Source organism: Primulina huaijiensis, chromosome 8 (genome assembly GCF_012295235.1).
Source record: "Primulina huaijiensis isolate GDHJ02 chromosome 8, ASM1229523v2, whole genome shotgun sequence".
NCBI classification, from domain to species: Eukaryota; Viridiplantae; Streptophyta; class Magnoliopsida; order Lamiales; family Gesneriaceae; genus Primulina; species Primulina huaijiensis.
Window position 1 is genome coordinate 18,520,238 of NC_133313.1, and position 25,855 is coordinate 18,546,092.

Sequence of the window (25,855 nt, forward strand, 5' to 3'; positions counted from 1 at the left end):
GTGGAAAGATTCACCAAAATTTCTCCTAAGTCATTAGTATCTTGAGAAGCCGGAGGCCTACATACCACATAATTTGCCCCCAAAAAGAAAGTGTTTGTTTAGCATATGAATCTAAAAGCAAAGGACCACGTTAAAACAATGTTGCAACTAAGTAGGTATGATCATTAAGATTGAGAAAATACACAAATTTAAAGAGACAAAGGGTAAAAGAAGATGTCATTATCATGGAAATTGTGGCTTCCATGTGTTCTTTATAGCTTTTTCGAGAGTTTGATTAGATATTCCATTGGACCATTGTTTCCTCTAAAGTTGAGAATGAAATGTAAATATGTTTTTGCCTCACTTTTGACCTACTTCTAAAACTCCATTCTTATTTTACTTAAGATCAAAGCAACATTCATTATCATGGATTCAGATATTTTCCGAAAATCTTGAAACAAACTTGCGAAATTTCCAACTCGATGAAACTTGGATAATGCTAAAGGTACATCTAATTTATCATACATCGACATTTACATCAATTATATCGTAAGATTTGAAAAATTGAATCTTTATACTGATTTCTTTGTGAATTAAGATTTGATGTACAAATAGCATCACTCGTAAAACTTTAAACTCGAATCAAACTTAATTATCGCCATCAGGCTGACAAGATTTTGCACCATTCTTATAACAAAGGCGTTAAAGATTAGATAGTCGGCAAAGACTTTCCAATTTTCTAAGCCAAAATTATCTCACAACGTGCACATGGGGTTAGCAACTTTCCCAAGAAACTTTTCCAAAGTTTCTCATATTTTTTTGTGATCCGCCTTAAGTAAACTAACTCTAATTAATGCACGCGTGGTTTCTAAATCATAAATTATTCTTACAACATTTGCAGGGAGGGACTATGGTTTAGGCTTGACTCTTCAAAGTATCCGTGAACGTATTTAAATGTGTTTATCGATCGGTTCAGGTTTTATGTAATTTAGTTTTGTTTTTTAGACTTTTGAAATATATAATTAATCTGATATTCGAACTGTTTTCTTTAGTTTGATCTCATCCGTCCGATCGCAATTAAATGGCTCTGATCGCACCAAATTATCTACCTAATTATTCAACTATGTAGTATCTCAGTTCCATACAAATAAAGACTAGTTGGTTTTATTTTTCTAAAGTTCGGCAGATGACTGACAGACTTACTCTATCAATAATTAGTGACATTTTTCGAGTGTTACGTGTTTGTATAATTTTTTTTAAATTAATCCTATTCATATTTAAATGAGAATCGTAATATAATTATGAAAACAATTTTTTGCTGTAAAAAATACTTTAGAAACAAAAGAAAAAAAATAAAAACACATCAAATTTCACGTCTCGAATAAATTTAATAATGATAATTAAATTTTATTTTTGACAAAGTTTTTTTTAAAAAAAATTTAAATATTGCTGTCTTTTTGTCCAACACTCAGGAGCCGAGCATCATGGTGATTGCAAGAGTGTCAATTTCCAAGTAGAACTAACCACAACTAATGTCCCAACAATTTCATGTCATTATGACATACAGGCAAAGTGGACCTCAATTGTTAGGACAAAATCTAATAAATGGACAAATAAGTTATTATTTACTCATTTATTATTAATGTCTTCGAGTCATATATAATAATATATATGTTGATAAGAACAATTTCTTTTCGTTGGAGAATATAGATATTCAAAATTAAATAACATAAAGTCATAGGCATAGAGACTAAAAATAGGACAACGTTTAGAAATAATAATAATTTAATAAAGCATATTGTATGAGAAGAAAATGTTTTTCTTTGTGTTCGACTTATCGATGATTAGAGTATGTTTTTTGTGAGACGATATCACATATTTTTATTCGTGAGATTAGTCAACTCTGTTTATGTTTGCTGGATCGAAAAAGGGCTCCAACCTTCGCATTAATTTAATATATGTTTTAAAGTTTAAAAAGTAGAGTATGTCTCTTGTGAGACGGTCTCACGAATCATTATCTGTGAAACGGGTCAACCCTATCGATATTTACAATAAAAAGTAATACTCTTAACATAAAAAGTAATACTTTTTCATGGATGACCCAAATAAGATATCCGTATCACAAAATACGACCAATGAAACCGTAAGTAAATTTGGTATCTAGTCTTTGATGAAATGATTATGTTACTTTTAGCCATTTCCTTTACTCTGCAGCTTTACAAAATTTGTACAAGAAGTATTGGGTTCCCCACATGTTCACAAGCTTGGTGGATTTTTCATGGATATGCCATAAAAAATAAGTTAAAATAAATTTGAGTTTTAATTGGTTTTTTGTGTGGTGGATCTGGTTCATGTCACATCTCTCGAGATTTACTCGATATTATTTAATGTCACATTTAATATAATTGGTTCTTAGAGGGTGGTATTTTTGTATTATTACTTTTTTAAATTAATAAAAAAAAACTTAATGCATGAGCTTTATTTTATATAGAAACTAGAAAATCAAAGTGACCATTGAATTTTTTTTTAAAAAAAAATTGTTAAAAAAGGAACTTCACGAGAGATATAAGGAAAAGTTGGAAGAGCCAAAGCTAAAAAAAAATCTTGGAACCTTTTAAAAAGGTTTTACTTTTCATTAGCCGGTCTTAATCTATTGGCATTCGGACAAAGGGCAAAATCCATTTTGATATATGAATTATTGATAAATTGAAAATTTGGTAAATTGTACATGAACTGATTTTAAATGACTTGATTGATACATTATTTATTTATAAATTTGACAATTTTATATATGATCAAGCTAAAAAAACAGTTTTATCATTAACTTAAATTGTTTTTAAGTTCAATTATTATTGATAAATTCGATTAACACTTTTATTTTCAAACAAGATTATTTAATTGATTTTTTTTTAAAAAAAATTATTTAAAAATTATATTATGATATATAATTATCAACTCAAATAGATAACTATATTTTTATAGATATGATAAGAATATAATAAATAAATATCTATCACATAGTCTGGAGGTATTATTTTCGAACGACCGAAAACAAAAATAATCAATATTTAATTTTTCAAAATTCTAGTATTGATCAGTCAAAATTCGAGAAATTGTTCAACATGACATAAATTGAGAATGAGTACTATCGTTTTTCATGCGTTGCGTATCGGTGCTTCGACTGTCACGCATGTTTTTCTCCAAAATATTTGTCTTTTCATTATCTATAATTTTTATGTTTAACAATTTTTTGAATTCTAACGGATCGATACCAAATTTTTAAAACTAATTAAAGTGATGATTATTTATTTTGTTCATCTGAAAAAAATGCATCGTGGCTCTGATGATATTTATTTATTTATTATATTTTTATCAATGCATTAGAAAAATTAGTTATATATTTGAGTGGCTAATTATTTATCGTAGTATAATTTTTAAATAAATATAATTGTTTTAAAAAATAATCAATAAAATAAGTTAAATAATCTTTAAAATAAAAATGTTTATAACTTATTAATAATAATTAGACTTAAAAGAAAAATTAAGTTAAGGGTGAATTTGACTTTTTAACTTTATTATATATCAATTTATCGTATGCTAAAATGAATTTCACTCTCAGACAAACTATACGAATATTATAAATTTAATACGTAACTTTTATAAAATAAAAAAGAAATACTTTTTTCTTCCCTCAAATTTCATTTCTCGTAATTAATTATTCCTTAGTGCTTTTTGTAGAAGGATAGACCCAAAGTGAAATGCCATGTCCCTTCAAAATTCAAAGTACATTTTTGTATATTTAAGGAATACATACAATATTCGACTGTACACCTAAAATTAATTAACTCGTGAAAAATTTGTGTACCATGGAAGCTTTATAAATCGAGAATAAATTTTCAACGACATCGTCTGTTTCATTTTTCGTAACGAATAGGTCAATCGTGAGACGGTCTCATGAATATTTATCTGTGAGACGGGTCAACCTCACCGATATTCACAAAAAAAATTAATACTCTTAATATAAAAAGTAATACTTTTTCATGGATGACCCAAATAAGATATATGTATCACAATATATGACTCGTAAGACCGTCTCACACAAGTTTTTGCCTTCCGATAACATTCTTAATCAATGAATTGTAATTTCTTTTAACTTTACGAAAGATTTCTTCTCTTTTGGGGGGTACAAAACTGATACGAGATCTTTATTCGAATAATACTACACTTTCAAGAAAGAAGCTAAAATTAAAATGGCATTACGTGTATTCCACCAATCGTAGCTAATGTTGCTTATATATAGCACTTGGAAAAAGGAACCATGTGATGCTGATGTGGAAAAGAAGCTGGTGGACAAGAAAAATCAATTGATTTTGGAAGCATCCCAATACCCTTTTTCCTATTTNAGATAGAGTCTTTGTTTTTTAATCATGAAGTTATATATAATCAATTCTTATTTGGATTTTTTTCCTTTCTTTTTTATATTTATTTTTTAAATTTATATATCAAAATTTCAGTGTAGTTTCTATAAAGGATCGGGACAAAATGAGTCAATCCTCCATATAATAAGCTCGAAGGCCATCCGGATTAAGTCTAAGATTTACTGCACTTTTATCATAAATTAACAATTAAGTTTACAATTTTAAAATATTATTTTTTTATTATATATTATAAGGCTCAAATTATTGAAATAGTATAATAAAAACGTGCAACTTAATTGGGTGCCCGAGATCTATGAACGGGCACAACACAAGATTTCGGAAACTTGGAAGCTTCCCTTTCTCTTAGGTCCGACAAATCAGTGACAAATGAACATGCATGCACACCCTCTAAAATAATTAATTATAAATCATAAATGAGTACGTCTTTTGTGATTTTTCATGAGACACATCAAGTCGATCAATATTTAAAATAAAAATTAATATGTTTAACATGAAATATAATATTTTTCATGAATCAAATCAAGTTGGAGATCTGTCTCACAAAATTACTTCGTGGGACGGTTTCAAAGGTGATTTTTTTTGTTTTTACCTATAATTTTGGTTTGATACTCTAAATTAAATATTCCGAGCCCGCTCCTACTTATTTATTACTTCAGTTTATGGTCACTTTTTTCTTTTTCAGTTTATGGGATTTCCTTAGAGAAGAAGAAAGTTTATGATCATAAGCTAAGAGAGTAAAAAATAAGAATTGATCGAGAGGAAATTACTCTTTTTTTTATTTATTTTTTATTCTTATCGAGAGGAAATTACTCTTTTTTTATTTATTTTTTAAAAAATAAATATATGAATTTTCAGGAAATTTAAATTTCTCAAGCAATTTCTCAAGGATTTACTTGTTTCATTTTACCCTCACTTTTGCTTGTCATGAGCAAAAGGATTGAAATTTTTTATTTTTTTATTTTTGGAAATGGGGATTGAAATTGATTTGAGAAGGTTAAACACTTACATTTAAATTTTGTGTTATTTTTATAATTTGTTGTCGCAAAATACAATACTTTGAGTATAAAATTAAAATAACTATATTACTAATAACACTTGTTACACTTTTTTTAGGGTACTCAAATATAATTTATCAGTACCATATATAAAAATATATATTCAAATATCACATATTAGTATCACATTTGTAATTTTTTATACTGATTTTCATCCGAGAAAATAAATGAGTCATTATTAACAATTTTTTTGATAAATATTTGGGTACTCAAAAATCATATATTTGTATCAGATCTGAAATATTTGGCACTCGAATATCATTTATTAGTATCACATTTTCAATATTTTATACCATTTTCATCAATGAAAAGACACATGTTATTAATATCAATACTTGTTATGTATGTTTGGGTAAACAAAAATAATATATTTTTATCATATCTGAAACATTCTATACTCAAATATTTATCAGTTAGAACTATATCACCTTGATTTTTTTAAAATAGTAATTAAGTCTGTTCAACTTTAAAGTTTAGTGATATTATTTGCATCAACTACTGAAAGGTCGAAAAGTCATTTTCCCAGTGGCTTTCTACTTTCTAGTGTGTCAATGTCAGGAACAGACTTTGCATGTGTAGATTGGCAATTTGTAGGTTGTTTTTAATGGGAGGCATGCTTCCCATAAACATCTAAACATGTCATTTTCTTGTATTAGGTTTTATTCCAAAGTGAAACTGAGGAAAAAAGAAAATTTGTATTACACTCCACAGAAAAAAATATGGCTTAATATAATAAAAATATATAAAAGTTAAATCACATTTTAATTAAAATAGTAAAATAAAAAACATTAACTGAATCGGGTCGATTAAGCCGAACGGTGGTCGATAGAGTCTGGAAGCAAAAAATATCGTTCCTCCAAATCTGAACAGAAGTTTAATGGATCATCACCTGCATTACGAACAAAAAGAAGCGTAGGAAGTTATCATGTGGAAACCCTCCAACACTCAAATAAGTGCTACCCAAAACAAGAGAACATAAGAGAATGATATACTGCCATTAGTGTGTTAATTAACATTGATCAGTTATCTCAATAAATAAACATCAAGCTCAATAGACTAATTTCTTCAAAATAAAGGACGAATTTTGTTACAACCCGTCTTCATATCGAGTCTCCATTTTGGAGATTGCTACAATGATACTTTATATTTTGGATGTAGCAATGAAATATGGGTTTGGAGCAGTGTTTTCATAATCAGACCGGGCTAAACAATTTGATTCGAGCTGAAACCAATCATGGGTCCAAACAACGCACAAAAATCGTTTAATCGGTCAAACTGGTCGGATCGGTATTGAATTGCTTATTAATTTTTTTTAAATTTTATTTTATTTTTTTGTTATATATATAATTATTTAGATTCTGAATTTCGTTAAAAATATTATTTTAGAAGAATTAGAGCTTATTTGATTTTTTAAAATATAAAAAATATATATTTTTATTATTTAAATACACATTTAAAAGATATTATTTATTATATTATATTATTATTTTATATGATATAACAATGTTCCGCTCCGACCGTCCTGTTGAAACGATCCCGATCTGTTGCACTGCTATGTTGAGGTAGAATTGTTTCATCATCGGTCCGGTTATTAAACTTGGTTTGGAGGATGACATAAATTACGAAATATCATCATCCAAAATTGCACAAGGTTCTTTTTATTTTTTAATTTATGTTTTGGTCCATTTCATTCTTTATTTTTAATCCCTTTTTAATTAATTTTAAGGCTAACTTTTTTGTTCCTTATTTATTTCAAGTGTTTTTTCATTAATTTATTACAATTTTACTATCGGTAAGAGACATTAAAGTGAAATAATGAACAAGGTCATGTAAAAAAATATATGATTGCCTTGCTTTATTTATTTATTTTGTTATCTTTGTATGATTAATGTTATGTATTGTTTGTAATTTGATGACAAAATAAATCCACGGTTTTTTTTAAAATGAGTCAAATGCACATTTAATTATATTCGGTTTAATAATAAATTACGTGATTATTTAATACGTTATACAATTTATTACAAATATTTATCGAACTAACTTCGGAATAACAACTCACTGCGTAATTATTTTGTTTTATATATATATATATAGTTTTGATATCCTGCACACCTACCGTGCACACTTATGTGAGCACCGATGATGTGTCATTCACCTCATCGGCCTATAATTATTTTATTTTATGACCCGAAAGTTCACAACACATTTTTTTAGCCAGATAAATCATATTATATGACAAATTAGATCGATAAAATGTTGGTAAATATTATTTTACATTAGTTAATTTAATAATTTTTAATTTTTATTATGAATAGTGGTAGGGTTGACTCGTTCGATAAAATGTTGGTAAATATTATTTTACATTAGTTAATTTAATAATTATTATTTTTTATTATGAATAGTGGTAGGGTTGACTCGATTCACAGATAAGATTCGTAAAACCATCTTCCAAGAGACCTATTTTTTTTTTTTTTTTTTAAAAAAAAAACTCTTTCCTCCAAATAAAACCAAACAAGCCGCCTAATAGCATAAAATTTCCCAACCCACCCGCACCCCAATTCCCAAAGTTTTACTAAAGAAAAGCTTGAATTTTCGAGTCAGAGTAAAAACTATTTCATCACAAACGGCCGTTTTTAGTATTATTTTATTTTATTTTATGACGTGAGAGTTAAACATTGATATTTTAGTTAGTCAGATAAATTATATTATATTACAAATTTATTCGATAAAATGCATGTGTTAATTTAATAATTTTTGATTTTTAAATTAAATAACATTTAAAATTTCATAAATTATTCTCATAGTATTGAGGTTGATTTTAGCAGATGCATCCCCTCCACTTTTTTTTCGGCTCAGACCAGTAGTCGGTTTTTTACAGATAAAAACGTCAATTTTGACCGTCTCTCACACACAAGTACACCCCTATATTTATCATAAAATGATAAATGAATCTAAATTTCAATTATTTTTTTCATCTAAAAAAATAACATATACTATCAAATTTAGCCAATTTTCAATTATTTGATTTTTTTTACAAATTAATTAAAATTCTAGTCCGGGTATATGCAACTCTCATGAATTTTATCTAACCAAAATGAGACAACTAACACTCTTCTCACGCATGAATGAATATTTGAAGCGTGAGGTTTACAAGCCAACGAGTGATCCAACTATGACCAGTCCAAAACACAACGATTGAATATGTGTTCTTATATCATGTTAAGATTAATACTTGAATCTAACTCAATTCTAAAAATTATCTCAAGAGATGAAGATTGTATGCAACTTCCATAAATTTTATTTGAACGACGTTTGACAACTAACAATAATATTATGAAATAATCAATTCGTTAAGCAGTATAAAAGCACGAGATTAAAAAGATGTTTTTTAAAACAATAATTTCGGGAATCCACACACACACACAATAATCAATATTGTCCACACTGCTACAATTATTGGTGGTTGCTAAAAACCATTTATTGAAGAAAGGGACACATGAGAAAAATTAATGCTACATAAATCGAACATAAAAGATTTGTTCAAATTATCAAATCAATGTCACGCAATAAAGTATTTTCAAATAATGTTTTTATAAATGTGCCCATGAAAACGCTCTAATTAAGCAAACTTATGGTAGCATTAGACTAAATCGTCATGTTTTTCTATTATTGATCACTGATACAAAAAAATTATAAAAGGGATAATCGAATATTTTTTTAAATCTTTTGCACAAAAAATCTTATGAGATCGTTTTACCGGTCAATTTTGTTAGATATATAACATGTTTGATCTAATTTATGAACAAATATTATTTTTTATTATAAATATGGATCGAGTAGTTTCATTTCACATATATAAATCCGTGACACAATTTCACAGTAGAACCATTCAATCTTTTGTACATCAGTATGTTACACTCCTTTATTCATACAAAGAGAAATTGTAATTTTGGTTTGTTATATTTATTTATTTGTAATTTGATTTTTGTATATTGTCAAATTCCAATATTAACATTTTATTTATTATTTTTGTAATTTTTTTGACATGTTGCTAACCTTATGCTGACAAGACACCAACGCATGAAATATCGCATTAGTAATTCTATATAAAAAAAAAGATTAAATCGTCAAAATTTAAAAGATAAATGACTAACATCCAATTTCGACATATAGGTTCAAAATTTGAAAGAAACGATTTGAAAAACTACAATTTTTTCATAATATCATTTTATTATTACTTCATCGAATATTTTCTTGAAGAAAACTAAAAACCATATCCAAAATATTTCGGTTTTATTTGAACAAATATTTAAAAAATGTGTTTAATGTTTTATAAGTGAAAAAATTTTAAAGTACCCGTTCAGACAATGTTTGAGTAAATTTTTTATAAAAATATATTCTTCAAGTGTATTTTCTAAAGAATAGTTGAGAGTTGTTTTTTTTTTTTTAATTTATATTTTTAGAACTTTTATAATATTTTTATAATATAGTTATACAAATATATATTATTCCTGAAAAATTTTAATTTTTTTATAAAACATTTTTTTTTTTAAATTTGACGACCTTTGTAAATAATTAGTCAAAAAGTCAAACCAGTAAATATCGATTACAGTCCCAGCATTTTCTCCTGTCATCTGAGCCGCCCCCCACTCGTCTATAAATACCGCCCGCAGCGCCACTCTTCTCTGTCAACAAAAAGAATCCACCAACGTCTCATTCGCAGATACGCATATTTCTTCTCAAGAAAACCTCGATATCTACGATTCTTCTCCCAACCTCACCCAATTTTTTCTCATATATTTCTCGATTCGGTGATTAATTCAATTTTTTTTGGGTGAAAAACCGTTTGAATATCGGTGTTACATGCACGTATACATAGGAATTTATTTTATGTATATGTGTGTGTAAGATTTGTGTTGATTATACGGTGAGATGATGGAGCAGAAGCACGTTTTGTTGTCGGCATTGAGCGTAGGGGTGGGTGTTGGGGTGGGGCTCGGTTTGGTTTCCGGCCAGGCGGTAGGTAGATGGACCGGTAGTTCGAGCTTTTCGGTGGTTGAGGGGATCACGGCCGAGCAGATAGAGGCGGAGCTTCTCAGATTGATTGATGATGGAAAGGAAAGCAAGGTCACGTTCGACGACTTCCCTTATTATCTCAGGTGAGTTCAGAGAACAGAACATGCAAGTCCTTTTTCTCTCTTTGAAGAAATAACTTATTTGGTCCTTTCATTTGTTGCTTGGTTCTTTGTTCTTTCATGTTTACATCGACTTTTTGTTTGACTTCGGAAAAGGCAAACGATGTGCGATCAGTGAATGATTGGTTGTATGGTTGCCTTGAATAGCCAGTGTCAGAGGATTCAGAATATTCCCGATGCTTATTACTATTACGATTTTGATTGTTCGCGTTTTCTTCAATTTTTCACCTGGAGACTCCGCTCATAAATTCTTCGAGGGCTTTTGGAGCTTATCTTTTTGTGTATTTCAAACACCATTAGTTTTTCGAGTATCAAATTTCATGGTCGAAGAAGACAACTGTTGATATTTTACCAGTTTTAGTTGATTTTTTTTCTTCTTTATGCATATTTCATACATCTATTTATAGTTTAGCTGTGGCTATTGATTTGAATGTCGGATAAGAAAAAAATCAATAATCACGGAAAGGAAAGTAAGGTATATTTTTCCAGAAAATGAACATACAGCTCCCCGAGTTCTTAACCGTGAAGCTGTCATCAATGTTACTTGTCCTCGAATGGATTGGCAAATAACAAGCCAATTAATTTGTAGAACTACGGGTGTAATTTTTAATCCTTGGCGCATTGTAACCAGAAAACTTATGTATTTATCTTTCTCCCTTGATGTTTTTGACAGTGAGAGAACCCGTGTATTATTAACAAGTGCGGCGTATGTTCATTTAAACCATTTGGACGTCTCTAAGCACACTCGTAATCTCTCACCTGCTGCGAGTCGGGCAATCTTGCTCTCTGGGCCTGCTGGTATGTTAAATCACACCTATCTCCAATCTAATTTAGCAACTAAAATTTCCTCAACTTTCTTGTTGCTATAGTCTTTTATATTTTTACCTTCTGCAGAACCTTATCAGCAAACGCTTGCTAAAGCTCTAGCGCATCATTTTAAAGCAAAGTTGCTGTTGCTGGATATAACCCACTTCTCAATCAAGGTTATTGAGCTGAATATTATTTTTCTGGTGCTTATTCTTTACACATCTCTATACTGAGCTTTATCATTGTTTTTTATTGGTCTATCTATAGATACAGAGCAAGTATGGCAGCACCAAGAAAGAGTCCGTGAGTATATTTTTCATATCTGCAGAAGAATGACAAGTTTTATTTTCTTAATTTTTCTGTAAGAGGATTATTTAGGTCCACCTATAGTTAAGAAAATGAAGCAAGAATTCAATGCAATGTTCGATCAGATCTACTTCGTTAGTGAAAGTGAACTTATTAGCTTAAAGTGAAAAGAGTACTGATTTCAATTCTTTGCGTCGTAGTCACTCGAAGGTACTATCTCAGAAGTAGCATTACAACGAATGTCCACTTTCCTCAGCTCGTTTCTTCCAGCAAAAGGGGATAACAAAGGTAGATTGTAAGGCATGGTTTTATTTTGCATGTTTTTTTATATATGTAATTCCATGTTTGTTTAAAATGCATTTTGCATTGCCTTACATTTTGTTATATTAATCTCAAATGGAGCTATAATGGAGGAAAACCTGTTTATATGATGCATCAGAAAGTACACGGTAGTGTGAGTTTCTCACTTTACGGGGATTCCTTTACATTTCATCTTCACCCAAGAAGCTCAGCAAAAGCATTATTAAGAACTCACCTTAAATGATGACTAACTCGTAACATTATGAGCAATTTAGGGTGCAGGAGCATTCCATTGGAAGCTGTGAATGCAACCTCAATACGCAATTGAATGCAACATGCTCAAGCAAAAGCTATTACAAGCAATTTAATTGCTTTTTTCTGCATGCATGCACATATTATTGATATGGATAATTTGATCTTAGCGTTTTTTGAAATTCATCTTATGAAGGCACATTGTCGAGGCAAAGCAGTGGATTGGACTCTAAGGGAAGGTATGCTTAGCAAATTTCATTTAGAACATCACAATTCAATCAAGACTGAACTCCCCCCGATTGACCTTTAGTTCTTATTATTAAAGGAACAATGAAGGAATCAGCAATCCTCTTAAACCTCGCAGAACTTCGTCTGTTTCTTCGGATATGAGCAACATGAGTGTGCAATCCTCCGCTTTAAATCCAGGTCTGAACGTAACATTTTTAACTGGCACTGATTCTTGTATGTGTCGGTTGCAAGCTTAAAGTACAAATGGCATATTGTGGTGTTGTGTGGTTGGCTTGTACCTTCCCGTGCTCAAGTATTTTATGTATGAAATCATTTCCCTGTATTTTATGTACGAAATCATTTCCCTGAAAATGATCTAACTATGTTCCCCAAGCATTTGATTATTCGATTCAAGTCCCAATTTGCTAAATATTTGGGGTTTCCCCCCTTTGAACAGCATTTGTTTTGATGAATAATGTTATTTGCACAAACATCTTTTAGAACATTCTTAATTATATCATCAAGTTTAAAATCTGTTGTTTTTGCCTTGATTTTATCAGCTCATTTTAAGCGCATTGGAAGCTTGTCTTTTGATGAGAGAGTCTTCTTACAGTCACTTTACAAGGTAACATTGTCATGAATTGATTGATCTTGTCAACTGAATATCACTAGTCTTTTTATCGACACCATTTGATAATTGCTTCTCCTGATGCTATTTGCATATGATGTGTGTTATGTGATCTTAATGTCCCTTTCTCCTATTTCGGCATAATAAAATGCTGTCTTTTGAGTTTTTCTTTGATATACTGACATAGATCTCTCTGGCAGGTGTTAATTTCAGTCTCCCAGACCAGCTGCATTATTCTCTACGTAAGGGATGTTGAGAAACTTTTTCTCCAATCCTCAAGATTCTTCAAATTGTTTGATAGAATGCTAAAGAAAGTATCAGGATCGGTTTTGGTTCTTGGTTCTCGGATGTTGGACTTTGAAGAGGATTGCGGGGAGGTAGATGACAGACTAAGTCTTTTGTTTCCTTATGACATTGCGATTAGGCCACCGGAAGATGAGACTCATCTTGTGAGCTGGAAAGCTCAGCTGGAAGAGGATATGAAGAAGATTCAGTTTCAGGATAACAAGAATCATATTGCTGAGGTCCTTGCTGCAAATGACCTTGAATGTGATGATCTAGGATCAATCTGCCATGCGGATACCGTGGTTCTCAGTAATTACATAGAGGAAATTGTGGTTTCTGCTATATCTTTTCATTTGATGAATATCAAAGATCCAGAGTATCGTAATGGGAAGCTTATCATATCATCTAACAGGTTGAGATAAATATTCATTTCTCGATTCTTTTTTGCTGCTGTCCTTTCTCAATGTCTTCTTTTTGCTTCAATCAATTTGGTGTAGTTTGTCCCACGGGCTAAGCATTTTTCAGGAGGGGAAAAGTGGTGGCAAAGACACCCTTAAATTGGAGACTAGTGGTGAATCGCTGAAGGTTTGTGTTTTGACAGTTCATCCTTTTCAAAATTTTGTCAAGTGTTCTCAGATTGTAATTTTACGTGCTTTTCTTCTTTTGATAAATATTAGGAGACTGAAGCAAAAGCCGGTACTGGAGGAAAACCTGAATTTAAGTCCGAGAGCAAGAACGAGGCAGAAAAATCATCTTCAATGATAAAGGTAGAAAGAGAGAATATCTCAGGCTTAAAGCTACTTGTCTGTACTATTTTTGTTGATTACAGAACTGTGGTGAATATTCAGGCCGTGTGATTTTGCACAGATGAGATACAAATTATGTTGATGCTCTTTCCCCCTCTTATCGTGTTCATTTGAGCTTCAGATTTGATTTTACAGCTTCCTTCCAAATTATTCTTCTTATCTATTCTAAACCTTGCTATAAGTTGGAAAGATGAGTTTAGCAACCCCTCAATTGCATATATTAACTTTATCTTGATCCTTTTTGTCTTATTGACATTGTCTTGATCCTTAATAATGCCAGGAAATCCCCCCTGACAATGAATTCGAAAAGCGCATAAGGCCTGAAGTTATTCCTGCAAATGAGATTGGAGTCACATTTGCCGATATTGGTTCTCTGGATGAGACTAAAGAACTACTTCAGGAGCTGGTCATGCTTCCTCTTAGAAGACCAGACCTTTTCAATGGCGGGCTTCTTAAGCCTTGTAGAGGCATACTTCTTTTTGGCCCTCCAGGTACTGGAAAAACAATGCTCGCTAAGGCCATCGCCAATGAGGCTGGAGCAAGCTTCATAAATGTCAACATGTCAACAATTACTTCGAAATGGTTTGGTGAAGATGAAAAGAATGTTCGAGCTCTTTTCACCCTAGCTGCAAAGGTTTCTCCAACCATCATTTTCGTAGATGAGGTTGATAGCATGCTTGGACAACGGACAAGAGTAGGAGAGCATGAGGCGATGCGTAAAATTAAGAATGAGTTCATGACACATTGGGATGGACTTCTGACAAAACCCGGAGAGCGCATTCTTGTTCTTGCTGCAACAAACAGACCTTTTGATCTTGATGAGGCAATAATTAGGAGGTTCGAGCGCAGGTATCATAACTGGTTGTCCGTTGCATGTATTTTGGGATTCCATTTAATAAATTTGGTCGCTGGCATACAAATGTCAGCTTGAGTTTCCCGTAAATGGACGTTATTTTTGAAGTATAATCAATCTTGAACTACTGTTAAACAGAATTATGGTGGAGCTTCCTTCGGTGGAGAATAGAGAAATGATCTTAAAAACCCTGTTGTCCAAAGAAAAGGTCGAAGACCTAGATTTTAAAGAGCTTGCAACCATAACTGAAGGATATAGTGGAAGTGATCTTAAGGTTTGTGTTTTCTCCTGAAGATTTTGTCACGTTAATCTTTATTGTGTTTTGTTAATGACTCTTGGTGGTAATTATTGGAAACAGAATCTATGCATAACTGCGGCTTATAGACCAGTAAGAGAACTGCTACAGCAAGAGAGACAGAAGGATAGGGTATGCTAGCATTTCAGCACAGAAGATGAACCTTTTTGTTCACTCTCCTTTTTTATTCATACAAACCTCAGTCCCAAACTAGTTGGGATCGCTGGATAGATCTCTCATTATTTTGTGTCTGCCTTTCATTGCGTACTATAACTTATTTTTAACTTTTGCGTTTTATTATGCTCCGATAGGAAAAAAAGCAGAAACATGATGAAGGACAGAGCTTGGAAGATGCTTCTACTCCAAAAGAAGAAACTAAGGAGGAAAAGGTGATTTCTCTAAGGCCCTTGAACATGGAAGACGTGAGGCAGGCAAAGAACCAGGTATTTTAAATTATTTTGCTCTAAATTAGTACATGAATCACTCTTGCTCTAATTTTTTTTTTTTGCACTTCAAATTGAGTACCTTTCGCTTTTAGGATTGAAAATCCTGTATTTGACATGTTCCTTATGATTTAGTAATTGGGACATTAAAACTATGTAAAAAAATGATTCTAGTTACTTCTATTTAACATCTACCACACAAGTAATCACAACAGTTCATTGCGAATTGATAAGGCATCACTTCATATTTACAGGTTGCTGCTAGTTTTGCTTCTGAGGGATCCGTAATGGCCGAGCTAAAACAATGGAATGATTTATATGGAGAAGGAGGTTCGAGAAAGAAAGAGCAACTATCATACTTTCTTTAAAAGATCGGACTTTTCGAATTTTGACATTGGAAGACAATCATCTAATCCCTTGTGTGAAACAACTGCAAGAGAAATGAATTCCTGGAACAAAAGCAATTCGAAAACCTTGGTAGGATTGTTGATCATTGAACTTGAATTCAAAGGCAAAACGTTTGATTGCGCAGGCTTGTATATCTGATTGAATTCTTGCTCGAAATCACGAGTAGAGGGTTATAAGGAGCTGCTGCTAGAAATGATATACCCTTGCAATTTAGAACCTAGAAGCCAATTACAATCGAAGTGTGTGTTTTCAATATTTGTCTGCGTATAGTAGTGGCTCTCATTTATTGTAAATTTGTTGTATTTGTAAAATTAATACAAATTGTAATCCATTCATTTGTTGTCGGCCAGTGGACTGAAGCAATTCAAATCAAGCAATTTAGTGGCAAACAAAACTCGACATCCATCACTTAAATTTTGAAATCAGAGGCTTAGCAAACAATCACAGTGAAAATGGACTCTATCAGAGACAACCGAGTTACAAAACAAAATAACTAAGTTAAAAGATAATACCTAACATCCCACTGTAAAAACCCAATACCACCACTCCACAAGATCTAAGCAAGCTTGTCTTTGAGGCCTTTTGGAAGTTTACTCAAAACCTTGTCATTGAACTCTGCGTATTGTTTCTTCAACTCTGCCTCAGCTTTCTCAGAAAAAGCATCGATCTGATAATCGTATTTTTCGTAAATCACAGGCACAGTGTGCAGCAAAATGGTACCTATTTTCGAGGGTGAATCCAGGAATAAAGGGAAAACCCGGTAAGGAACTGGTAGTAATGTAGCTTACAATTCGATAACAGCCATGATGATAGCCAGAAAGCTAATTACCAATGTAAAATAAGGTCAAGAAGTTGCAGCAACTCCCCAGAGAGGATAATATCCACAGGCCAGCAATCACATATAAACCAGAAGCTAATTTACATGGCTTGTAACTTTTTAAGTAAAATAAGAGTGATATCATCAATTTTGTTTACATGACTTGTAAATTTTTAAGTAAATTAAGAGATTTGATACCATATTGGAGGAGTTAGTATTTGGTATTAGTTCTTTCAATAAATACAACCTCGTAAAAGTACGCAAAATATGATCTACTAGATAACTTATGAGTTAAACATAGACTTCCGGAAAGAAGACGTGAGTAAGAAATGAATAGTGAAGAAATTCCAAAAGAAATAAGAGAAATAAATGATTCAAATTGAATCAAATGATATTTCTATGGTTGGAGAGAAAGTAACAACCAAGGACGGAGCCACCCCAAAGACGGGGTGGGCTCCAGCCCAAGCTATAATTTTTGGGTCTAGGAACTCTTTTTTTTTATTTTTTATTAACAATGGTTTAATTTGTTTGGAGCCTAGGCTATAATTTTTGGGCTTAAGAATTTTTTTTATTGATGGTTTAATTTGTTTAAAACTTGATGTTGTTGACCGTAGACTTGTCAAAACGGGCTGGCGGGGCGGGCCAGCCCGCTATGCGTCGTAGCCCGCCATTAGGCGGGGCGGGCGGGCCAGCCCGCCAACCCAGCCCAACCCACCTTGGGCCGCGGGTTACGCGGGCCGANACCCAGCCCAACCCACCTTGGGCCGCGGATTACGCGGGCCGACCCGCTTATTTTTTTTTAAAAAAAATGCTAAACATTATTATAATAAACATACAAGAAAAATATACTTTGTCAAATAGTTTCATAAAATACTTGCAAACATTAAAATAAAAATTTAAGAAATCATACAACATAATCCATAAAAAGTAAAGTGCTTAAACCAAACACGAATAAACTAAACAAATACTATAAAGTTCATTCTCATTAAACTCCATTCAATCTTCATCTTCTACAATAGCTTCTTCCACTGTTTCTTCAGCAAAAATTTCAACATCATTGGATCCTTCTCGAGATGAAGTTGTTTTGAAATTTGCACATTCATCATCATCTGCATCTAAAAGACACGAAGTAAGCCAATATATCAATTTACCATAAACATAACCACGCAACTATTTACGCGTGCAAATAAGAGCTTGTACTTTTTCAGGAAGGATGCGACTTCTGTACTTGGTGAGCACATGAGCACCAATGGAAAAAGTTGACTCTGATGCAACCGTAGTTATGGGAATAGACAAAATATCGCATGCCATCAATGAAAGTGAAGGGTATCGATACTTATGATTCTTCCAATGCTCCAAAACATCTAAATTTTGATAATATGCAAATTCAAGCTTTGGCTCCTCCAAATAAAGATCTAATTCAGATTTTCCCGCACTTCTAATGGTTTTACTCTCATATGCCATGATTTCCTACATCAATTAACTTATGGTAAAGCAATATATATATAAAAACAAACCAAAGAGTGAATATAAGAAACATAAAAGAAATAAATCATTTTAATACTTACATCATATATTCTTTTGCCTTTATTTTTAATTTCTCCTCCACTTTGAGTATGTGAAATTGTTACAGAAGATGATCTTGGTTGTGAAGAACTTGTCTGATTGGCGTTAGAATACTGCTCAAAAAGCTTATACAACTTTGCCTTCACAATCAACATCTTCTCTTGGCATTTGATATGATCATCATCAAGCTTCGAATAAAAAAACTCTAACATAGAAAGCTTTATTCGTGGGTCAAGAATAGCCCCAAATGCAAGCACCACACTATATTGATTCCAATACTTATCAAACTTCTCTTTAATCCTTTTACACATATCACTTACAACCAAATCTTCATTTGACAAGTTCTCATTTAACAAAATCTCGATCTTCCAAACTTGCATGAATTACATATTTGATGTAGGATAAGAAAAACCCGAGATCAAATTAGTAGTATCATAAAATGGCTTAAGAAATTCACATATTTTTTCTCCTCTTTTCCACTCTTCACTTGAAGAACAATATTTATAATTATTATCATTCAATTGAAGAGAAGAAAACACATTTTTATGTTTGATGGCACTATCCAACATCAAATATGTTGAATTCCAACGAGTAGGCACATTCAATCTCAAACCAATACTACTGTCAATGTTACCAACTGCTCTCACACAATCTTCAAATTTTCTCATTCTACCCTCTGAGCCTTTCACATACTTGACAGATTCTCTAATTTTATTCAAAGCTACACTAGCTATTTTGAGACCTTTTTGGACAATGAGATTCAATATATGAGCAGAACAACGAACATGAAAAAATTCACCATCACACAATAAGATATCATGCAACGAGAGTCGTTCTTTCAAAATGCCTTGCATATTATCATTACTTAATGCATTATCCAATGTTAAAGAGAAAACTTTTTTCTCAATCCGCCATTCCTTCAAAAATCCAAACAATTTTGATGCCAATTCGACTCCTGAGTGTGGATGAGGCATATGAGCAAAGCTAAGTATTTTACTATTCAATTTCCAATCATCATCAACAAAGTGGACACTCAAACAAATGTATCCCTCACTAGTGCATACAGTCCATACATCTGAAGTTAAACAAATTCTATTTTTTATGTTAGCCAAAGTTTGACTAAGTTTCTCTTTCTCTCTCATGTAGATTCTTGAAATGTCAGAAACAAGAGTATTTCTGGAAATACAAAGCACATCAGGATTTATATATTTAACTCAAGCTCTAATACCATCATACTCGATAAAAGAAAATGTCAAATCATGCTTAATAACAACAGCAGCTAATAACTCACGTGAAATTTTTTGATCTATTTTTTTGGACCTCATGTTCCCATCATGATCAATAATCATTTGTCCAACATCATGAAATTTTACCATTTTGCAATTTTGAAGATGACGCCTTAATGTAGAAGTCCCGCATTGTTTTCCCCCACATTTATACTCTTTCTTGCATGCCTTACATTCGGCTCTTTTTATACCATCTTGACCAATCTCTTTTTTGGTAAAATAATTCCAGACATCAAAATATTCTTTAGGTTTTTTTGATGTAGCTTCCTCCTGACCATGCTTGTTGTTTCCAATTTCCTCATAATCATCTATGTTAATACTTTGTTTATATTAGAATCCATAATCTNCATCAAAATATTCTTTAGGTTTTTTTGATGTAGCTTCCTCTGACCATGCTTGTTGTTTCCAATTTCCTCATAATCATCTATGTTAATACTTTGGTTTATATTAGAATCCATAATCTGCAAATACAATACTGAAAAATATTACTCATCATTGCTCAAAAAAACTTCCAGAAAGTAGTGAAAAATAATGAGTGAAAAATATTACTCATTANAATACTTTGGTTTATATTAGAATCCATAATCTGCAAATACAATACTGAAAAATATTACTCATCATTGCTCAAAAAAACTTCCAGAAAGTAGTGAAAAATAATGAGTGAAAAATATTACTCATTATTACTAATTCTGATTTTGATTAAAAATAAAATGCTTTCTAGAAGGCAGAAAGTATTAAATTTCAAATTATTGGAATAAATAATACCAGCTTTCTAATATTCCTGAATCTGAAATCAAATATACCAGCGATTCATTTCAAATTAAAGGAGAGAAAAATAAAATCACAAAAGGGAGAGTAATAAAGACATGTAGGGAATGTTGATTTTAAATTACCATAAAAAAACCCAGTGATTCATTACCATCAAAACCATCAAAAAACTGAGACAAAAATTTTTGTCATTGCCATATCACAAAATAAGACATGTAGGGAAGGTTGATTTTTAATCCAGATCCAGTTATCATTATTCTTGAAACATACCGGAACAGATTCTTTACACCGGCTAATTTGAAATAAGGCCCATTATTACGAAAGAATTATGTCAATTGAGCCTACAATTATCTGAAAAGATGAAGATTCTGTGTTAGAAAAGGGGTCATTTACAACAACTATGGCCTGTAGCCACCGAAAAAACTCTCTTTCCTTTATATTTCCTCAAAATCTGTTAAAACCCCACCAATCCGAAGACTTTAGTAGGCTACTGAGATTTAGCCATTTTCATATTCTCAAATCACTCCCAATCCCAACAAATTATCTAACAACTTCACAAACTTAATATTTACAATTTCAGAGACTGATATTTCATATCAAGTGTTTCCACAAATCTACTAGCTTTAAACTTCCATAACCCCTAATTCACTTCAAATTTATTTCTGCTACCTCTATAGAAAAAGCTCAAAAAAATATACTCATCATTGCTCAAAAAAATTACATCTTAGTGTTACATGCTATCTTAAATATTCAGATTATTAAGGACCACAAATGGCCATCCAAGAATCGGCTAATTGAAAGACACGGAGTCCAGAGTCATACGCTAACTATGACACATGCCATCTCCACTAAATAGAGAGAGAGAAACAAGAAATGAGAAATGAGAGAGAGACGAGAAATGATAACAAAATCAAGCCCCCAAATTCAGTCAAAATCGATGATGAAACTTACGTTCACAGTTGCTGATAGAAAGAGTAGGGCAATCGGCAGATTTACTCACTTGAGAGAAGGAGCAGATTTACTGCACGTAGTGGGCAGATTTACTCATTTAAAAAAATAAAACCCTACCCTAATTTGTTGGGCCAGCCCGCCCCGTTTAGGCCCGTCCCGTCTTGGCCCGCAATCCAAACGGGCTCAGCCCATTTGGCCCGCCTTCAAATGGGCTGATATTTTATCGACCCGACCCGCTCAAATTTTATGGCAGGACGGGCCAAACCGACGGGCATGGCCCAATTTGACAAGTCTAGTTGACTGTTTAAAAAAAAATTGTTAAACTCTAATAACAGTAAATACACGATTGAGCGACCCAGAGATTAGAGAACATAAACAAGCGTCCAATTATTAAACCCATTTCCCAAAGAAACCCAAGTAACCCTACCTTTTGCCTCTTGTTGCCGTAACCACCACCGCTGGCGGATGAACTCCTGATTGAAGTTAAAATAGGGTATAGCTCGTTCCAAGATTCACTTTGGTATCAATATTTCCAAGAAATATTGATTGTAGCCCCTGTTTATACCATAGTTGGTCTACATCTTGTTCTTCAATTTTCAGGTGATTTTGCTTCGATTCTAAAGAGATCTTTTGCAGTATTTGGTTGTAGGAGGTTTAGTTAGCTAAATCTCTGACTTTTTCTGATAGAGACTGTTGTTTTCTGTAGTCTTTTGCTCAAGTGCGTCTGAAACCGACTTTAAAGGAACTGGTAATGTTAAAATCTTTCACTTCTGGAGTTGTATTTTTTCTTATTTTCTGCAGGATGAAGCATTGAATGAATCTGTTATTCTCGAGTAATACACAGAGGAGCAGGAATCATGAAGTAGCGAATGTGTAGTTGGAATCTAAGCTCCCAAGAACACTTACAACATAATATACACATGATAAGAAAAATCCGACGTAGATGTATTTAGTTTAGAGAATCTAAATACCCCAGTACATGCTTATTGCCAATGTATCACTTCTGCGATCTTGAAGTTTCCCGCTTAGACGAGAAATGTGAAGCATGTGTAATCAGTACTCTTTTGAAGTTTCCCACTAGTATTTGGGATTTTCTGATTTTTAACTGAACTTGATTGTAGATCTCTGTTTAGGTTTTATGAGTATGGGGTTTTGTGGCATCACCAACAATATTTCAAACTTATTGCATTGCATTTCCTTTGAAGTTAAAATAAGATTTTCTTTGATCAATTTATCATTTTTCCAGTAAGCACACATAACTTCTAATTGTGAAGTGGAATTAATAGAACCATATTTAACTACATAATGAACAATATGGCTGGATGTAAGGTTAAGTAGTTTTCATAGACCTATATAAATATATAAATAGTTATTATGTATCAACCATTATTTGTTTGTTATTTTAATTTTTTGCAACTTTGGTTTGCATGTTCAATGTTATTTTTTATCTGATGGTGTAGCTTTCAACGGAAGCTCAAAGAGACAAGAAGAAAAATATGTTTTCATATTTTAAACCTACAGCTAGTATATCGACTAGAGATGAACATTCTCCAACTAATGATGAGATCTCAAACCATGATGAACAACACCCGGTCAAGTATCAAAGAGTTGATAGTGATATTAGCGATTATGTTCAACTAGATCTGGCCAAGCGTACTCTAATTTGGCAATGTCTTGTCAATGAAAGAGATGCAATCAGACGAGCTTATATCTTAAGGGGGCCATATCAACCTGTCATGGAGTATCCGCGAACCAAATTAGGAGAACAATACCGACGATTTCAAAAAAATTGGTTTGAGCAATATCCTTGGTTGGAGTACTCTCATAATAAAGATGCAGCATTTTGCTTCCCATGTTTCCTTTTCCAAGAAAAAGAGGCGCGTTATGCTGCATTTACAGTTGATGGTTTTAGAGGTTGGAAAAGAGTTAATGATGGGAAAAGATGTGCTTTATTGATGCACACAAGAAGTCCCACTTCACCACATAACAATGCCGTGGAATCTATGAGTGCTTTGATGAATGTAAGTAGTCACATTGATAAAGTAATAAATGCACAAACATTAGAAGAAGTGAAGAAAAACCGTTTGAGGCTTACGGCCACAATTGAAAGCATTCGTTGGCTTTGTTTGCAAGGATGTGCATTGAGAGGAAATGATGAATCTTCATATTCCAAAAATCAATGTAATCTTATAAAAATGATAAAGCTTATGGAAAAAATGGATGTTAACATTAATAATATTGTTTTAGAAAAAGCACCAAAAAATGCAAAATATACATCACCAGATATTCAAAAAGAAATTTTGCATATTCTTGCTGAGATAGTAAGAAAAAAATACGTGAAGAGGTTGGGAGTGCAAAATTTTGTATTTTGATTGATGAGGCTAAAGACATATCAGACAAAGAGCATATGGCTATTGTGTTGAGATTTGTTGATCATGAAGGGTTCTTAATGGAGCGTTTCTTTGATATTGTGCATGTTTCTGACACCACTGCGGTAACACTTAAAAAAGAAATATGTAATGTTCTTGGTCGACATGATTTGCATATCAAAGATATTCGGGGTCAAGGATACGATGGAGCTAGCAATATGCGTGGCTCATGGAACGAACTACAAGCTCTTTTTCTGAGAGATTCTCCTCAAGCATATTATGTTCATTGTTTTGCACATAGACTTCAATTAGCATTGGTGGCTGCTGCTGAAAAAGAGAGTTCTATTTGGCTATTTTTTTCAAAATTGAATTCTATTTGTAATCTTATTAAGGCATATCCAAAACGTCACACTTAGTTGCAATCTGCCCAAACTATTCAAATTGCAACTATGGTAGCTACTATTATTCGCGAGACATGTACTAAACTTAATCATATGATTTCTTATTAATAAAATCGAGTTCTTATTTTATTTCTCATTAATCATTTCGCTTCTCATTTGTTTGCGACACATGTACTGGCCTTAATCAGATTGGTACTTTGCAACGAGCTGGAAAGACGCGTTGGAGTTCTCATTTTGAGTCGATGTGCAGTATGATATATATGTACAACTCTGTGATTATTGTGCTTGAGCACATGGTGGAGGAAACATCTTCGAATTCTATATGAGGGGAAGCTACATGTTTTTTGATTGCATTGAGATTATTTGATTTCATATTTATCATATATTTAATGCATAAGATTATGGGGATCACAGATTTGCTATGTCGAGCTTTGCAAGAGAAGTCTTTAGACATTTTAAATGCAATGGATTTTGTCTCAACTAACAAAGATTTACTTCATACTTTGAGAGTAGAAGGTTATGATATTCTTCTAATGATCGTACAATCAGTTTGTGAAAATAATGGTATTGAGATACCAGATATGAATGCTTGGTATAGATCTGCTACAGGACGTTCGAGCCAGCAAATGGATTCTATTACATTTGAACATCATTATCGTTTTGATGTATTTAATGCTGCAATAGATTTTCAAGTGTACATTCTCAATAACAGACTCAATGATGGGGTTGTAGAACTTCTTAGACTTAGTTCTGCTTTGGAACCTCGAGACAACTTTAAGTTGTTTAATGCTGATGATATTTACTATCTTGCAGAGAAATTCTATCCTAGTGATTTCAATAAACAAGAACTACATTATCTGAAAAGTCAGTTGGATCATTATAAGTTTGATATAATTCATCATGAAAGGTTTCAGAATATTTGTACTATTTCTGAATTATGTCGACGATTACTAGAGACTGAAAAGGCACGTCATTATCACTTAATTGACAGATTGATCCGTCTTGTTTTAACGCTCCCTGTTACTACTGCGACAATAGAACGATCATTCTCAGCTATGAAACTTCTTAAAACATCTCTCCGGAATTAGATGGAAGAAGAGTTATTGACATATTCTATGATTGTCTACATTGAAAGAGAGTTTACTGCAAGGATAGACATTGATTCAATAATTGATGAGTTCTACTCAATGAAAAACCGCAGGGCACATCTTCAGTAGTTTATATCTGGTTTGTATCACTCTGTAATATTAATAGTTAATTTTTAAATATTTGATTTAAATTATTTAATGTAGTTTATCGATTTATTCAGCCCAAGATCAAAATATTTTCTGGCTACGTCTCTGGTAACAACAATGGAAATGAGTTGAATTAAGAACATACATTAAATGTCTCTATTATGAGCGCTTTATTGTCTTTTC

The 25,855-nt window shown here is 32.2% G+C and overlaps 3 protein-coding genes and 1 long non-coding RNA gene across 5 annotated transcripts; 3 read left to right on the forward strand and 1 right to left on the reverse strand.

Annotated features, from left to right (window-relative positions):
• The first annotated feature begins 10,144 nt into the window (after positions 1–10,144).
• On the forward strand, positions 10,145–16,616 carry LOC140982606 (uncharacterized). 2 transcript variants are annotated; one of them, XM_073449181.1, is made up of 16 exons: positions 10,145–10,632; positions 11,342–11,466; positions 11,563–11,651; positions 11,743–11,778; positions 11,982–12,069; positions 12,530–12,572; positions 12,659–12,759; positions 13,122–13,186; positions 13,390–13,886; positions 13,972–14,059; positions 14,152–14,241; positions 14,561–15,129; positions 15,272–15,407; positions 15,492–15,560; positions 15,740–15,871; positions 16,126–16,616. In XM_073449181.1, the coding sequence occupies exons 1-16, from the start codon at positions 10,406–10,408 to the stop codon at positions 16,237–16,239; spliced, it is 2,469 nt and encodes an 822-aa protein (XP_073305282.1). In that variant the 5' UTR covers positions 10,145–10,405; the 3' UTR covers positions 16,240–16,616. The 2 variants fall into 2 exon arrangements, with proteins under 2 accessions (XP_073305282.1, XP_073305283.1); XM_073449182.1 differs by having other exon boundaries at positions 15,752–15,871.
• LOC140982607 (uncharacterized) lies at positions 16,352–17,202 on the reverse strand. The gene is made up of 2 exons (XR_012176316.1): positions 17,109–17,202; positions 16,352–16,999 (listed from the first exon to the last, which is right to left on the reverse strand). It is a non-coding gene; the product is annotated as an uncharacterized lncRNA (long non-coding RNA).
• A 5,961-nt stretch (positions 17,203–23,163) lies between these two features.
• On the forward strand, positions 23,164–24,452 carry LOC140982138 (uncharacterized). Its single transcript, XM_073448556.1, has 2 exons — positions 23,164–23,848; positions 24,109–24,452. Exons 1-2 carry the CDS (start codon positions 23,164–23,166, stop codon positions 24,450–24,452), a joined length of 1,029 nt encoding a protein of 342 aa, XP_073304657.1.
• A 386-nt stretch (positions 24,453–24,838) lies between these two features.
• LOC140982139 (uncharacterized) lies at positions 24,839–25,525 on the forward strand. The gene has a single exon (XM_073448557.1). It carries the CDS (start codon positions 24,839–24,841, stop codon positions 25,523–25,525), a length of 687 nt encoding a protein of 228 aa, XP_073304658.1.
• Positions 25,526–25,855: the final 330 nt, after the last annotated feature.